This window comes from Coccidioides posadasii, chromosome 3 (assembly GCF_018416015.2).
Source record: "Coccidioides posadasii str. Silveira chromosome 3, complete sequence".
NCBI classification, from domain to species: domain Eukaryota; kingdom Fungi; phylum Ascomycota; class Eurotiomycetes; order Onygenales; family Onygenaceae; genus Coccidioides; species Coccidioides posadasii.
The window spans coordinates 5,295,426-5,311,432 of NC_089409.1; the positions used below are offsets into that span (position 1 = coordinate 5,295,426).

A 16,007-nucleotide genomic window follows, 5' to 3' on the forward strand; every position below is an offset into this window, starting at 1 on the left:
GCGTCCCCCATATTTACATATCCATAGTAAATACCCTGTACTCACTGGAAAAATAGCCTCATTCTGCATCGGCCCGAACTTTCGACTTCCCGTATACAGCTACATAAATGAAACTACATCTAATCTCGTCCTACCGGTAATACCAGTCATTGCAAGCACCCACCCCAGGCCCGACCGATTGCGCAACATCATCTCTTCGGGCTCCGAAGCACACATTCTACCTCCGAAATCCCATTTACCCATACTTCCTGCCTCCATCCCCGACGATGCCGCGATGTCAATAAGTTCTCCCAGCATCCTGACCCCTTTGAGCTTTCCCCGATCACACCGAAACCCAGTACCAAAGCCTTCCTCAGATGCGATTTCTGGCGGAGTGGTGTCAGAAAAGACAAGAAAGGAATTGCAGCGGAGTTGTTTTGGCCTAATTGTTTGCCTGGTTGTCGCTGTTGTATGGCTCTAAATTGAGGTGCTTGCACGGCTAGTCGCATAGCTCAGTGTTGGTGCCATCCTCAACGCAACTACCGTTACATTTTAATGACTTAATGATGATATGATCACATAATGATATTAATTTAGCCTGTTTCCTGATGGGATACCTGCCTGAAATCCTATGGTTGCAAGGGAAGTTATTTAGGCGTCCATTGTACTTATATCTAGTTCTTAAAGAAGCAAATGTTACGTAAAATCTTTTTCCTCTGCGTATGTAAAGAAGAGAAGTGTAGGGCAATGTCCCACCACCTCTCAAAGTAGCTCTGATGGGTTGATAATTAATACCTCAAACAAAATATTGATATAGATACAAGGCCATATCCACCAACCAGCAAACCATGCACCATAATGCCAGCTCAGGTTTTCATGCACGTCCCTTGGCAGAAGCGCAAAGGAGGGAGATGTGAAAATACTCGACCACATTGAGAATCCTTACAAGGTCAACTGGATAAAAAAAGGTCTGAAGTCGTAGTAATACCATCGCAAATGGTAATCAAGGTCCCGTTTTCATATTCTTGATATTCAGTTTTCAACATCAACAGGCAGCATCTCCAACCAAGTCATATCCCTTGTTCGCCGGACAAATTGCTCATCGCCATTTGCTTCCTTTTTAATCTCGTCTTTATCTTCGATTTCCATCACAGTGGAAGAAAGCTTTTCCAACACAGTCAAACACCTTATCACCAGGGGGGTTAACTTGCGATATCTAATCAGAAGATCGACAGATTTACTCCAGCAGTCTTCCACACTGTTTCTAGGCATTTCATCATAAGCACTCGAACACAGGCGAGCCGCAAGCATAGCAGTGGCGCAGCAATACAGATAACCTATGTTATCCCACCAAGAAGGAGCAGGTCCAACAGGATTCGATTTTTCATCCAACCGCTCAAATCTTGCTAGGATGCGGACAATTTCTTGGGCACATAGAATGCACTTGATGGCACTCTCTTTAGCAATGGTATATATGAGTGGTGTATCGAGCCGACTTGCTTCGGGTTTGTGCAAACCATTAATCAGGTTGGGTTTGCAAATTTCGGGGTCTGCAGCTAGAATAGCTAGTAATGGACGCCATAGCAGCAGTCGCAGATGAAGATACCGCACACGGAGCACATTGTGCTGGCGAAGTGCAATGGTGTTTTCATGAGCAGGTGCATGTGACTGGAGAAACGGTGGTAACGCAGCATTCCAATTGCACAGCAATCTATCGACATCGAGCAATTTCTGAGGATCGAAAGCTTCTAGGGTCTTGCGCGGCGAGCGGCCGTCGGTAATGCGAAGCTCATCTTGGATAGATACAATGTCGTCGTATCTTTCATACAAACGACACGAAGCTGTAAAGAATTCAACAATTGAAGGTCGGTCAGGGCCAGACATGGGTTCGCCGCCAAAAACAACATCTACATATTCGGTCTCAAGAGGAATAGGCAACGGGGCCCGAAACGGTGGGGAAGCGATTGATGCCATTCCAGAGTTCACAGCAATCATCCTATGAAAGGGTTGGGTTAGTGACAACAGGAACATTGCCGAAATTCGTCAAAATCTGCTAGACTTACCTTTCTAACATGATGGCACTATGCCATAGCCTTTTGGCAAGCTCTCTGTCCACCCTTTTCTCCAAGTGCTGGCTCCCGGATTTGAGATGAAGGTGTAAAACCTGTGCAGTCCGAATGGCATTGCCAATGGACTTCCAAGCAGCATCTACATCTCCAATCGCAAGCAAGTATTGGGCGGAAAGGATGTAGGCCTGCACGCAAGGTATATCTTCGCCATTTAAACTTCCGAGTCGTATGAGCTTCTGGCCCCTAGCAAAGTACATTGAGGCCTCTTCCTGAGTGTCGAAATTAGGAAGACAACCGAGAGCTAACATGAGATTGACAATGCCCTGAAAGGCACCCTTGTCATCCATTGGGTCCTTTTCTTGCCACAATTCCAGATATTTGGGTTGAAATGCTGGAAGATGGATAATTGGTAGATTAACGTATTCACGAGTTAAATAAAGCGCCATATGCTGATCTGCAATCTCGCGTGTAGGGAGGACCAAGTCCTGGGCATCGGGCTGTACCTCCAAAAATCCGATATTTGCCTTCATCCTCATGGACAACCTCCGTAGCTCAGCTTTCGCCAGTTCACACACTCCCGGTTTAGAGGTATCCGTACGCTGAGAGATTGCTTCCTTCAAATTGTTCAACAGGGAGATGTTCTCATCCGAGCCTCTAGAGTTATATATCTCTGTGGAAACGCTTGTTGGTGACGGAGGGATAGCTGAGATGTTTCTGTAATTCCGCGGCTCCAAGTCCTGTGTGGCAGGCTCTACTTCCATCTCAATGTCCGACGGCGCGTCGCTACCCCCAGGAGATTTCTCCTCTACACCGTTTTGTTCCACTTCGGATAGAGAATCACTCTCATCTTCAGTAGCGTCATTTCTAACTTCACCGTCATCACTTTCATCGTCACTAGAGTTGTTTTCAATTTCAACAGCATTGCGGCTAATTTCGCTGGGATCGCGTTCAACCTCCTCATCATCGCGTTTAGCCTTGCCTGAATCGCTTTCATCTTCACTAGAACCGAGATCGCTTGCAGTTTCACCGACATCGCTTCCAGCTTCATCAGGTCTGACTTCTCCAGAATCACTCTCATCCTCGCCAGAATCGCTTCCAATGTCAACACCATCGCCCCTACATTCACTGGGATCGCATTCAACCTCTTTAACATCGTGTCTAACCATGTCGGAATCGCTTTCAATTTCGCTGGTTTCACTTTCATCTCCACTAGTATCACTGTCATCACTGCTTGTATCGCTTTCATTTCTGCCTGCATCAGTTTCGTCTATTCTAGGACCGCTCTCATCTGTGCCGACATTGATGCCATTAGGCTCGGCTTCCAAGCATGGTGATGCAGGTCTCCCTCTGACAAAGGATGAACCCGACAATCTTGGATGCTTTCGAGGGCGAGCTTCGTCTTCTCCGTCGGATCTTGGGTGTATCAAGGGATTATCCGCAAGTCTAAAGCAATATCATAAGAAACAAAATATTGGCCAAAAAAGAATGATCCGAAGGATGGGCAAGGGAGGCTCACAACGAACGACGGGCAGGGGTGGAGCTAAGGTATTCACATTGAAGTGCCAGGTCTCTTCGGACACATGGGCCACAGACTGTAATGTATCAGCTACTGTGTTAAAGGCAGGCATAACATCCAGTTGGGCTAAGCAAGCAGCAAAGAGCAAATGAAATGGTTGCTTACCAGGTAACTCCCTATCACATTTTCTCTTTTTAGCTCTACACACCGTGCATGCTTGACTGATGCGTAGAGATGTGATGGACGTGTTCGACGTGCTCGAAAGCCGATAGGTACACTCGCGGTCTTTCCCTAAACACTGGCCACATGCTTTGCGAAGATCAGCCTAAGAGGCACTAGGATTGGTTGGGTTTTTGGCCATTGAACTCGTGGATAGAGCACAACTTACCTGGACGCCGGCCATCACATTTTCTATGTCCCGCGCGACAACGATCGCATCGTATCGTTCTAGGGGTGCTCGGCTCGCTAGGGTTATCTGCATTCATATTGATCGGTGGTCACGGCTGCGGACGCGTCCCTCTGGACACGTAGAGGAAGATCGGAAATGTGGAAGAAGCAAATGTGAAGAAAGTCAATAAGAAGTCTCGGGGAGCGATAAATTAAAGTCAGCTTAGGAGTGAAACCCCCCAATGGACGAGTGGTGAGGGGCCTGGAGGCGTAAACAAAGAGACTGCGAGCAAGCATCTGATAAAATCCCCTGATGCCACTTGCTTGCTCCGACTGACACGGCTTATGTAAAGTCACGCTAAAACCAGCCCACTAGCCGTAAATGTGTTAGCTCTTCCGGTTAAGATTTTCGGCTTTCCGTTGGGCTGCAAACGTCCGGCGGGGCGCTCGCTCTGATGTTTGAACGTCGAAGCATTTCTAAGGTCGGGACACCATTGTTCCAAGATGTTAAACGCTAGATGTCATCGCAGTGTGGGTGGTTTATCCTGGATGATCTTACTGCAAAATTCTACATCCTTGAGTTCTGGTCAATTTCTAAACGCCAGCATGATAAGCCGTTCCGAATGGCCTTGGATATGCACAATTAATTGCGAATGCAGCACATGACTATCTCAAATCGCTGTCTCCAACAAAAGACAATGGCATCCAAGAAGCTTCGATTCTCATAGGACCGGGACGCTTTCCATAGGCGGAGGACTTTACGCTAGTTTGACATGAGGATGGCGACAGAAACACCAAACCTGCCTGAAATACATAGAGAAATCTTCAGGAAAGCACTTCTTTCACGGCTCGGTCACCTTAAGTTTCGTGCCAGACAGCCGTGTCGAATGATGTTCTCAAACACAGGCCCAATCACAACCTCAGAGCAGCCTGTTCTTTATACTCGATTTTGTGCGGAAATTAGATATGGTCCCAATCCCGGGTCGGACAAAAAATTCCTTCTTGGTACGTTCCTATCAGTACCCTCAATCGTGGCAGTCTAACGGCATAGACATCGCCAAATGTGGGTCGACGTCGGCAACCTGGCATGTTGTAGAACGCGCTTCAGACAGGAATAATAATAAAAATAATAGTAAAATGTGCAGTAAAAAAAGGATAGGATTAGAGGACCTTGAGGTTGAGCTGGAAATTAAGAAACTGAAGCACGAACCAGGTCTTGGAGGCCCTGGAGAGTGTGATCCCCACGAAAAGAGAAGCATAAGCTGGACCGAGTAACTATAGGAAACAGGAAAGTATAATTCTTAAAGTAGCAAAATAAAAAGCAGAAAGAAGAAGAAAATAGGAAGTAAAAGACTTAATTTAGAGAAGCAGCTCTCAAAGGGCAAACCCCCACCCATTTCCCAGCGCTCACAATCTAGCATATATGTGCCCTAGACAATGCTAGATTGGCGGTTGTACTTGGCGGTAGAGAGCTTTCCGTGCTCTGCAACTGCACTTTGAATTTAAAAGTGGAATATCCGCCCGCTAACTTTCTGGAAGAAGTAAACCTTAGCTTCATAGTGTTTTCCGGAGGCACGAGGAGCCCTTAGCTTGCCCCGGATGCACGCATCCTTTAAACTTTCAACTACCTCGCATAGCAACAACCAGCTATTAACTAATGAGGCACATCAATGTTGGGTAGCGGCAAACCCTTCGGCCCGAGCACAAGCAACCAACTTGACTCGCTGTAACACAGCGTCCAAGCCTACCATTTCCCTGGAGTTGAATTTAATAACGGTAGCTTTTTCCGCTGGAATTCATTTTGCAAGAGGGATAGTGAACCACATTTCTTTGCTACCGGTAACTTCTGTAAAGGACAATGCAGGCGGCAAACAGATTACGAACGGTGCTCCAGGCGGGCCGAGGGCAGGCGTTCGGCGCATGGCAGATGCTGCCAGGCACGAATGTTGCGCGAATTCTGGCGAGAAGCGGCTTCGACTGGATTTGTGTTGATACCGAACATGGAAACATTGCAGGTATGGGTTTTGGGAAACCCCATGGTTCCCCGCACGGCTGATAGGCATACCTTTTTGCGGTGGACTCCTGAACAATGTTTTCGAGCACACAGGTGGAAGCTGATTGACTGATGTCTACTTCGCCCCTAGACGCCCAAATGCACGAGGCGGTGGCCGCAATTGCTGCTCTAGGCGTCAGTCCGATAGTCCGCATCGCTGCAAATGAAGGCTGGATGGTCAAGCGTAGGAGTCTAGCCTAGAAACAGGAGTAAGAAGCACATGTGCGAAGCAGCTGACATTCGAATTGAAGGAGCCCTTGATTCCGGTGCCCATGGGATCCTTGTACCACTGCTTGACACTGCAGATGATGCTAGAAAGCTGGTAGCATCTGCGAAGTTCCCTCCGATGGGAAAAAGGGGCTTTGGGAGTCCTTTCGCCATGGGTCCCATTGGTAATGTCTCTGCAACGGAGTATTTACTCCACGCGAACGACACCTTGCTTACGATTGTGCAAATTGAGACCAAGGAAGGATTAGAAAATGTGCGTCAGCAAAAATCGCCTGGAAAAAAGATTCTCTCTATTGTACATGGGGGAAAACTGTCGTCATAACTAATACAAGAGGGTATGAATTATAAGGTCGAAGAGATTGCCAGGGTACCAGGAATTGACGTTTTGCTCGTCGGGCCATATGACCTGGGAAACAACATTGGCCGGCCAGTGATTAATGAGTTGCACCCCGAGTTGGAGGCCGCGATCGAGCGAATCCGCAAAGCAGCAGTGGACAATGGGAAAAAAGCCGGTATATTCAGTCCAAATGGCGAAATGGCCAAAAAATTTGCCTCACAAGGATTTCACATGGTATCTTGTCCCAGAGGAGAAATCCCAAACCTCCGTCGTTGATTGTATAGAGCACTTTTCTAAGATCATTGTTTTAATCGGACAGATCTCCGTTACTTCCGACGTCTACGCGCTTTCGACTCATCTCGAAGGTTCATTGACGACGGCAAAGGCTGGATAACCGCCGTCAGTGGTCGGGCTTGTGTGAGCAAAATATATAGATTTTTACTAAATGTCACGTTAAGGATACTGTACGCCCCATTGAATTGCAGTAGAATCCGACTCACCGGCTCAGTTGGAGCTTTCAACCTCATCCATTGCTTTCTCCAGCTCCTCCTGGGTAAAGCGATGGAACAGCTTTTTTGCTTCCGAGAGCACTTCGGGATCGCCACCGGCGGATATCCGCTTCTGAATGTGTAGAACAGGAACCTCGTATTGATATGCTTGCTTCCATTCCTTGTTTTTCAACACGTCCACTTCAGAGTAGTCAAAGGGCCGTGCGGTTTGGACCTGGTTCAATGTGTGTTTGACGACATCGCAGAGGGAGCAATTGACCCGCGTGAATAGCGTCAATCGGAGATTTTGCGACAGAAATCTGGTCGGGCGCATTTTGTAAAAGATAGACCTGGGGTAAGTACGTTGGTTGGGGCTGAAAGTCAATTGAACCAAGATGGCGTGGATGTTGGCAGGTTTGAATGTGGAAGAAAATTATCCAGAAGCTTCGATTTGCTTGGGGGCAGCTGCTGTGCCGCTTGCCCGCTAAAATTCCGCCCGCGAACTTGTCTTCCACAGCTACTTTCTTGTGTGATGTTGGTAAAAGTGTTTTGCTGATTGACGATCTTACTTTTAGCTAAAATGCCTCTCAAGTGTGTCCACAAAGGTTGTGGGAAGGACTTTGAGGACCCGGATGAGCCTTGCCACTACCATCCTGGCCCGCCAGTGTTCCATGAGGGGCACAAAGGTAGGTACACAAGCGCATTTTGTCTTGCCAACCCCCCAGTGTTATTCTGCGCTTTTCAAACACCGGGGTTACAGAAACCCTCTGTATTCCGGAATACATTACAGAGCATGTTGGAACTAATTATTCCTTCCCCGCCTCTCCAGGCTGGAAATGCTGCAAACCGCGTGTGCTAAACTTCGACGAATTCCTCGAGATCGCGCCGTGCACGGTTGGAAAACACTCGACAGTGGATGACACGCCCGCAGCAGAACCACAGAGAGCAGGCATAGAAACAGAGGAGATAACAGAAGGCGCAGTTCGCAAGACCGTTCCCATTTCTCAGACGCGGCCCAGCCATCCCCCCGTGACACTCGGGGCTACTGGGGTACACACTCCTACTCCGAGCGGCACTCCGGCCCCTCCGGAGTCAGAATCCGACGATCCTTTGCTGGAGATCGCTGCGAATTCGGTATGTCGCCGAAGGGGCTGCAACGACAAATATAGTCCCGGCGCGTCGAGAGACGAGGAGGAATGCGTGCACCATCCCGGACAACCGATATTCCACGAGGGGAGCAAAGGATGGAGCTGTTGCAAGAGACGAGTCTTGGAGTTTGACGAGTTTATGAAAATCCCCGGCTGTAATACAAAAAAGAGACATCTATTCATTGGTAAAGGGAAGAAAGGGGAGGAAAAAGTTGACACTGTTCGGTGAGCTCACAGCCGTTTCACAGTGTGTCTTCGAGCCCGTTTTAACATTTGGCCCTCCACGGTACAGCACGGATTTCTATCAAACGCCCTCCACAGTGATTGTATCATTTTATCTGAAGAAGATCGACAAGGACACAGCGAAGGTTCATTTCTCCTCTCCGAACATGATCGAATTTGACCTCCCAACTACGGATAATAAGCGATTTCGAGATACCTATGAGCTGTTCGCGCCCATCGACACGGAGAAGTCGCAATACAAGATCATGGGAACTAAAATGGAGCTGACACTGGTTAAGGCTGACGGTTCGAGCTGGCCGGTCTTACGAAGCGACGACAGGAGGACTGGGGAGATTATTCAAACTGGACGGGCAACGAAGGCATGAGCATAGCGACGACGGTAGGAGAATATGATGATTACGAACCAAGTGACGCATTAATACGTGATTTTGTAGGACCTGGAAGCAGGCCAAAGGCCTGAAGCCAGAGAGGAATGTTGAGAATAATTAAAAAACGCAGCGCAGAAGCATAAATGCGGCATAGTAGCGAGAATTGGAAATCTTTCGTCTTCAAAAGGACCTCAGCATGGATTGTCAAAGATCTGTTTTCCATTGTAACTTTTTCCTATCAACTTCTATTTGACACATGATACAGCTCGTAAACGACAGTCACAGTCCGAGCAGCTCCAGAGATGAATCCCACAAAAGCAGATAGCCGCAAAAAATTCATAATGTCACGCCTCCTCCATAGCCAGACTTCACGATTGAAAGCCTCGCCATGCGAATTGTCAAAGACGCAAGTCGTCAAATCAACTCTCTTCTCCGAAGCCGGGAACGGAAGGCAATCCATAGGGAAAGAAACAGAACAACCCTCAGCAAGCCGTCATTGACGGAGCTCCGGTGCGAAATTTACATGGTCAATGTAAACCTCTACTGATGATAGATGAAAGGAAAAGAAGAGAAAAAAAGAAGGGAAAAATTTTCTGTGCGGAAGCGACGATTTTGTAGCCGGACTCACGTGATATATCAAGATAATAACTAGTCCTAATAAGGCAAGGCGTGTTTATTATGTAATGTGTGTCTTGGCGAATCCCAGCAGTTCGACGCCGGCCAATCGGATAAAATTCTAGACCGTGCAGGTCCGACCGACGCTAGCCTGGTACGGTCTAGCGCATAAGTGAACGGAGCTGTGACTCGCCCGTCGGGCAGCTGCCGTGGGATTTCGCTCGGGATCCAAACTTCGGCGAGACTCAAAACAAGCAATTTGGCTCGCTCCAGGGCCGTGCTGGGAATGACGCTAGGGACGCTCCCACCAAGCGCTGGGCAGGCTACCAGGAACAGCATGGTGGGCACGAGACCGCCCTGCTTTTCTTCCTCCCCTTTCCCACCCACTTCACGCCCGTGTCACGAAACCCGGGGTAGAAGACACATCGCCGCCCTTCGCCGTAACTATCTGGTATGTAGCTCCATTCAATCGTGGGACTGTGTTCCCTCAAGGGCTTTTTCTTTTTTTGTTTTTGGTTCTTCTTTTGTTGGGACACCCCCGGTCCAGTAGATGTCAGCGACCTTGTGGGGAAACCATGTGATAAACCACCCTGTTCACACCCTTCGCCATAAAGGAAAGAAAAAAAAACCTCATTCATTGCTGCTCCGTACCACGGGCGTTCTTTTGTTATTTGAAGAGAGGGACGTCCGCTAATTGCCTTTGCCAGGTTTCTGTGGAATCTGCGTTCCTTGGTTGAATACACTTGGCCCAGTGCTGCTCAACCCCGGACTGATCTGCTTCCCCGCTCGCACGAGACGCCCCCCCTTATAGAGAACTTGTTTACAGTATGGCTCCTAGCCAGTCGACCCAAGGTGCAGGCCATGCATCGACAAGGTACATTCCTCTGTCGTACACTCATGCTGACTCCCAGGCTTCGGCATTGAGGCTTGTCCTGGCTTTGCGACCGGAGTGGGAGCATGCTGAAGGCAAGATTGAATTCGTGAGGTTCACCGATGGCATCACGAACACGGTACGTAGCAAATCGCCCACCATTTCGATGCCACTGATATATATTTTTACTCCCACTAACACGCTGCTCAAAGCTGTTGAAAATTATCCGACGAGCCCCGGGTATGACCGACGAGGAGATTGACAATGAAGCAGTGTTGATGAGAGCCTACGGCAATCATACAGAGGTCCTCATCGATAGAGAAAGTACGTTCTGCCCAAGTTTCCTTTTTTCCTGGCACTCGTGGGGATAGATGGTTCTAACCGATCTTTTGTGATATGCAGAGGAAATACGATCCCATGCCTTGCTTGCGTCAAAAGGCCTCGCTCCTCCCCTGCTGGCTCGGTTTAGGAATGGCCTCCTGTATCGCTTTATCCGTGGCCAGGTAGCCTCTCCGCATGACCTTACCCAACCACATGTCTGGCGGGCGGTTGCACGGCGGCTTGCCCAGTGGCATGCCGTCCTCCCGATCAATGACTATACCACTAATCCAGTTATCCCAGACTCCGCAAACGGGACTGCAACTCCCCTGGACATTGTGGATGGAAATACGGACTGCTCTGTCGAAGTCGACGATGACATCCACCCGGTCAAAGAGCAGGGAGATGGAATACCCACACTTTGGACCGTGTTGCAGAAGTGGATTCTCGCTCTCCCCGTTACCACCGATAAGGAGCGTGAAAGACGAAAGCGGCTTCAGAAAGAGTTTGAAAGAATTGTCGCGGAGTTAGACGATCAGTCAGGCCTGGGAGAAAATGGGGTAAGTTGTGTTAATATATACATTTTTCTATATCTATTTTTATTTTTACTTTTATTTTTACTTTTTTTATTTATTTACTTATGTATATATCTGAATCGGAGTTGGAACTGATGATGTGATAGCTGGTCTTCGCTCACTGCGATCTTTTAAGCGCGAATGTTATTCGACAGCCGAAGTCAACCACGTCTATTGCCTCTGAACAGGACTCGGTCGAAACTGTCAGCTTCATTGACTACGAGTATGCCACACCATCCCCCGCAGCGTTCGATATTGCAAACCACTTCGCCGAGTGGGGTGGTTACGACTGTGATTACAACATGATGCCCACGCGCTCCGTCCGCCGTGGATTCCTCACAGAATACGTCCAAAGTTACAGTAAATATGCAGATTTGGGTCAAACCCAGGAAGAAGCTGTCGAGAAGCTGTTCCAGGACGTTGATAGGTTCAGGGGAATCCCTGGTTTCTATTGGTACGCCCATCCCCTCCCCATGCTGTCAAAGCGCCTGCGAACTGACGTGCTTAAACAGGGGTGTATGGGCGTTGATCCAAGCGACGATTTCGCAGATCGACTTCGACTATGCCAATTACGCTGAAGAACGCCTTGGGGAGTATTGGGCTTGGCGTCACGAAGTAGATGGCACCCGCGCCAAAGCTGGCGAGGAGATGCCGCTTCGAGAACGTCGTTGGGCCCAAGAAGCCTAGCAAAAATCACTTCCAAGCTGGGGAAACTATCTCCATCTTCCCTTTTGGATTCTCGACGTTGTTCCCTTTTTTTTTTTTTTTAATCCCTTCCCTTTTTGCACTCGCTGATCCTTCTTTTCCTCCGAATAATGACAAGTTTGGAGAGAACCTGGAGAGTTACACAACGTCGAATCTCAACACCATTTTTTCGGGGCCCTGCCCGGTCTAAATCTAAAGGTGTACGATGGAGTTGGTCACTTTTTCTAAATCAAGATTCTCCCGTACCATGGGCCCAAGGGTAACCTAGACCTCCCCCCCAAAAAAAAAAAAAAAAAAAGGTTTCAACAACACGGTCAGATCGTCTATATTTCCCAACCACCCAAACCACGGAACGATTGAAACACCCTGGAGTATAGGTGTACTCTTTGCCTGAGAAGATGATTTGTGATTTGTGTATGCCTCCTTGAGAACCATATTGGTTTGAGACGCGTGAGGACCTTGTACTTTGCATTACGTACGTCCCACCCTTCCAAGGTTCAGAATGTGGCCAACCAGCAGCAGCTGGAGGAATTGCACAGGATAAGCTCTTGCATTTTGTCCCAGGTGTTTCACTGCATATACATACATAAACATGCATGCATACCTGATGCATATAATCCACATACATGTTCCCCAGAATACAGTTACTGAAGTTATAGATAGGTAGTTAGAAAGGGAGAAATAGAACACAAAAAATAAAAAGCCTGAATTCAACACTCAAGAATATCAAATGAAATACCAGAGACATCACAGAGGATGCCGTGACTTGCTTCCAATGAGCTGTGTTACTGCGTTGTTTCAAAAACTTGTGTAAAAAGAACTGACACACCTGTCTCCCTCCTTTCCCTTTCCCCTCCCCTCCCAGAGGAGGTCTGGTTTATCATCATGCTGAGGTTTGCAAAGAAGCAGATAAAATTACCCCCCGCGAAGACCGCCACCGTCTTCAAACCCACCTCCTTTTCAGCCACCGCAACAAGTGATACTCGAAGCTTGCGAGCTCCGTCCCCAAACGGGTATGTTTCCTCGAGAAGTACTTCGTATGCTCCCTACACATATACATAATCAAAAGCTAACTGCACAGAGAAAGAACCGAGTAAGCCACTTTGCTAAACTGGTTACCCACTCACTATATGGAGTACAAGCTTATGTACGGTGAAAAGGAAGCCAAAGATTGATGAAGAGGAGCCCTTTTTTACCCCTGTTATTTGCATATTGATTCACATTAAGAGGTGTAGACATTAATTATTAGTGAAAGTGAATACAAGAAAAAGGGTAAAAAAAAAAGAGGGATTGGTCAAAGCAGCTACCCAGCAAATAAGAGCATTTTTGCGTCACAGTGAACTAGGCATTTCCACCCACATGTGAACGGATTAATTTAAGCTATCCTAGACGCCACCGCTAAAGAATAGGATCCTAAAAGGTGATCAGTGATGACATTGAAAAATCAAAGTCACCACAATAGACCAATGAGAGCGGCAAGTACTCCAGTAGCAGACATTACGCTCACTTTGGCAGCGTCACCCTCGAAGGTGGGAGGGCTAGTTGTAGTTGGAACAGGAACTGACATGCTTCCTGAAGGACTGTTTGGGCAGAATCTTCCGTTGCAAGGGAGACCGCGGCTACCTGGTCTGATTTCCTTCAGGGTGAAGTTGCCGCAGTTGATACGCGTTGTGTTGGCGAAGTGGACGACGATAGAGCGGTTTCCAACGAAGGAGCCGAGACCGTAGGTGACGGAGGAGTAGGGGTCGTGGTATTGCTGCTGGAAGGAAAAACTGCCGTTGACGCCTTCGATATCGCCGAACTTGCCGCTTAGATCTCCAACCTGACAGGTCTGTGGCCTGGAAGGGTCGCACTTGGGCATTTCACCCCGCTCGTAGGGGTCAAGATGGGCAAGAGTGCCGAGGCAGTCCCCGTTCTCGGGAACGGGTTGGTCGTGGACGTGATAGACTGGTGGGGGAAAACGGTCAGAACCAAGGGTTAAAGGTTGAATTGGGTTGCGGGAGCTACTCACGGAATGGGCCTCCAAAAGGGGGGAACCCAGTAAAATTGACGTTGTAAATGACGCCGACGCCGTCGCTAGAACCGCTGACAAGGACGGTGCCACGGAAGTTGGTGTTGTTCTTGTCTAGCAATTCGGCCTCGTACACCACGGCGGGAGAGTTGCCAACAGTGACATCAGCATCTCCAAGCCTTCCAGTCTGAGCGGCAGCAAAGCCTGCGCTCAAGAGCGAAGTAAAAGCAAGAAGGGATTTTGCATGCATCTTGGATCAGGCAAGTCAACCGAGAAAGCAGAATTAGATGCGAGTTGGGCAGACAGGCAAAGCCGAACTTGAAGTTGCCAAGACAGCAGGTCTGATAATGGGGGGTATGTTGCAGAGCACAGGTGTCAGATTAGCTTTGATAGCAAGTAAATAAGAGCAATTTTCTGCCGTGAAGATTCCAGTGACAGCAGAAGTATGGGGGAACTATGGATAAGACCGCTCAATGACAGGCAATGGACGATGAGTGAGAGTGAGAGTGGACGGTGAGAGGGGGGGAAGGAGAGCAAGGCGGTTGACCTGGCGATGAATGAATGAAAGAAAGAAAGAAAGAGGAAGACAGAAAAAAAGAAAAAAAAAAAGAAAGAAAGAAAGCCTGGGTTGATGATCACGACCTTAAATATTCATGCACATAGCAGCCCTTCACATAAAACAAAACAAAACCAAAAAAAAAAAAAAAGAAGAAAAAGAAAATCACCAAAAATAGCAAATGGGCGTTCTCCTCTCTCCGCACTGCCGCCACTGTCACCACAGTTTGGTGGCCGGTCTGGTCAAACCAGTTTCTGCCCGTTTGCCCGAAACATCGCCGTCACAGAAGCGGCCACACCTACATGCTCCTTGGTGTCAAAGCGGGTGTGCTGCACACAACTGACTGGCCAATTGTGGTCGGCATCTGGGGAAGAGCTGCAGCTTGCAGCCGCCGGATGTTTAGCGGTTTGGCTAGCTGGCGAGCTAGGAGCTTGGCTTTCAGGCACTCCATCCCCCTCCCGTTGCATTCTGGTGCAACGACATCTTGCTGTTAAGCGCCAAATTCTGCCTGCCTGCCAGCACGGAGCTGATTGTTGTGCACAGGATGTTCGGACATGGCTCGAGGCCCCGCGCTACCAAGGTGCCTGTTTCAAAAAAGCTCCCCCACGACGACGGACATACATATGCATGGTTACAGAGTATATCACCGGCAAAATGGTTTAACTGCAGATCAAGCAGGTAATTTCACCGCCTTCTCCGTACAGAGTTAACATTGGAGGAAGTGATCTCGGCATCGTGGACTCGTGGACAGCAGTCCACATCGTAGGAGATGGGGAAGCGTCATGCAGCGCCGTCCACCAACCTTTTTTTTTTTTTTTTTTTTTTTTAATTTGTCATAATTTCCTTTCAGAAGGGTGGCGAGCGAGGTCCCGCAGTGCTCTTGAGTTATGCATATTCTTGGACAGGGCTAACATTTAACCTTAAACCCCCCCAAACCGTGTATTCCGTCGTCAGCTGGTCTTGGTGTCTCCACGCCCTTTTTAACTTTTTCTCTTGTTTCTATGGACATCTTGAAGCTACCAGCGACAATTTTTTAAAACCGCCAACGAACAACATAAACACGGAGCACGGAGTACAGGCTGGAGACCTAGCTGAAACACCTCTTCCCTCTCTGGAGGCCAGTTTTTGCCTCCGCACGAGAAATACATACCAGTCCGCTGGTGGGATGGACTGGCGATCTCCTGCTCGCCCAGCAAATCGAGAACCGTCGGATGCGGAATGTAGCATCAGATAACTGTATCCAGCCGGCCAAGGTAGGCTTGGGTTCCTCTCGGCTCCTCGTTAAGGGGCCGTCCGACCCTCAGCCTCTTCCAAGCATGCGCCCCGTCCTCCATTCAAAAGCAAGTCGGGAAATATACATTATGACGTTGATTATCAGATATAAGATAGGCTCGCAATCTTATCTCGTACTCCGACATAACATCCTAACTCCCCGCTCCCAGGTTTGCTTCATTAACTTTGAAGTTATCTTTGGAGTCTTAGTCGCATATAAAGAAAAATATTATTCACAGAGCTCTTGAGTACATCATATGCATGTAGA

The 16,007-nt window shown here is 48.3% G+C and overlaps 6 protein-coding genes across 6 annotated transcripts; 3 read left to right on the forward strand and 3 right to left on the reverse strand.

Moving 5' to 3' along the window:
* Positions 1–939: 939 nt before the first annotated feature.
* Positions 940–4,049, reverse strand: D8B26_006666 (uncharacterized protein; the record flags this gene model as incomplete). Its single annotated transcript, XM_003070117.2, has 5 exons — positions 940–1,975; positions 2,043–3,491; positions 3,565–3,640; positions 3,730–3,873; positions 3,953–4,049. 5 exons carry the CDS (start codon positions 4,047–4,049, stop codon positions 1,012–1,014), a joined length of 2,730 nt encoding a protein of 909 aa, XP_003070163.2. The 3' UTR covers positions 940–1,011.
* A 1,760-nt stretch (positions 4,050–5,809) lies between these two features.
* Positions 5,810–6,963, forward strand: D8B26_006667 (uncharacterized protein; the record flags this gene model as incomplete). Its single annotated transcript, XM_066125255.1, has 5 exons — positions 5,810–5,966; positions 6,096–6,188; positions 6,256–6,485; positions 6,582–6,803; positions 6,889–6,963. The coding sequence occupies 5 exons, from the start codon at positions 5,810–5,812 to the stop codon at positions 6,961–6,963; spliced, it is 777 nt and encodes a 258-aa protein (XP_065981337.1).
* Positions 6,964–7,073: 110 nt separating this feature from the next.
* D8B26_006668 (uncharacterized protein) lies at positions 7,074–7,391 on the reverse strand (the record flags this gene model as incomplete). The annotated part of the gene is made up of 1 exon (XM_066125256.1): positions 7,074–7,391. The coding sequence occupies one exon, from the start codon at positions 7,389–7,391 to the stop codon at positions 7,074–7,076; it is 318 nt and encodes a 105-aa protein (XP_065981338.1).
* Positions 7,392–7,637: 246 nt separating this feature from the next.
* D8B26_006669 (uncharacterized protein) lies at positions 7,638–8,813 on the forward strand (the record flags this gene model as incomplete). Its single annotated transcript, XM_003070119.2, has 3 exons — positions 7,638–7,743; positions 7,887–8,430; positions 8,498–8,813. 3 exons carry the CDS (start codon positions 7,638–7,640, stop codon positions 8,811–8,813), a joined length of 966 nt encoding a protein of 321 aa, XP_003070165.1.
* Positions 8,814–10,258: 1,445 nt separating this feature from the next.
* Positions 10,259–12,179, forward strand: D8B26_006670 (uncharacterized protein; the record flags this gene model as incomplete). The annotated part of the gene is made up of 5 exons (XM_003070120.2): positions 10,259–10,441; positions 10,515–10,626; positions 10,705–11,180; positions 11,303–11,649; positions 11,708–12,179. The coding sequence occupies 5 exons, from the start codon at positions 10,259–10,261 to the stop codon at positions 11,880–11,882; spliced, it is 1,293 nt and encodes a 430-aa protein (XP_003070166.2). The 3' UTR covers positions 11,883–12,179.
* An 880-nt stretch (positions 12,180–13,059) lies between these two features.
* On the reverse strand, positions 13,060–14,561 carry D8B26_006671 (uncharacterized protein). Its single transcript, XM_003070121.2, has 2 exons — positions 13,912–14,561; positions 13,060–13,847 (listed from the first exon to the last, which is right to left on the reverse strand). Exons 1-2 carry the CDS (start codon positions 14,159–14,161, stop codon positions 13,351–13,353), a joined length of 747 nt encoding a protein of 248 aa, XP_003070167.1. The 5' UTR covers positions 14,162–14,561; the 3' UTR covers positions 13,060–13,350.
* Positions 14,562–16,007: the final 1,446 nt, after the last annotated feature.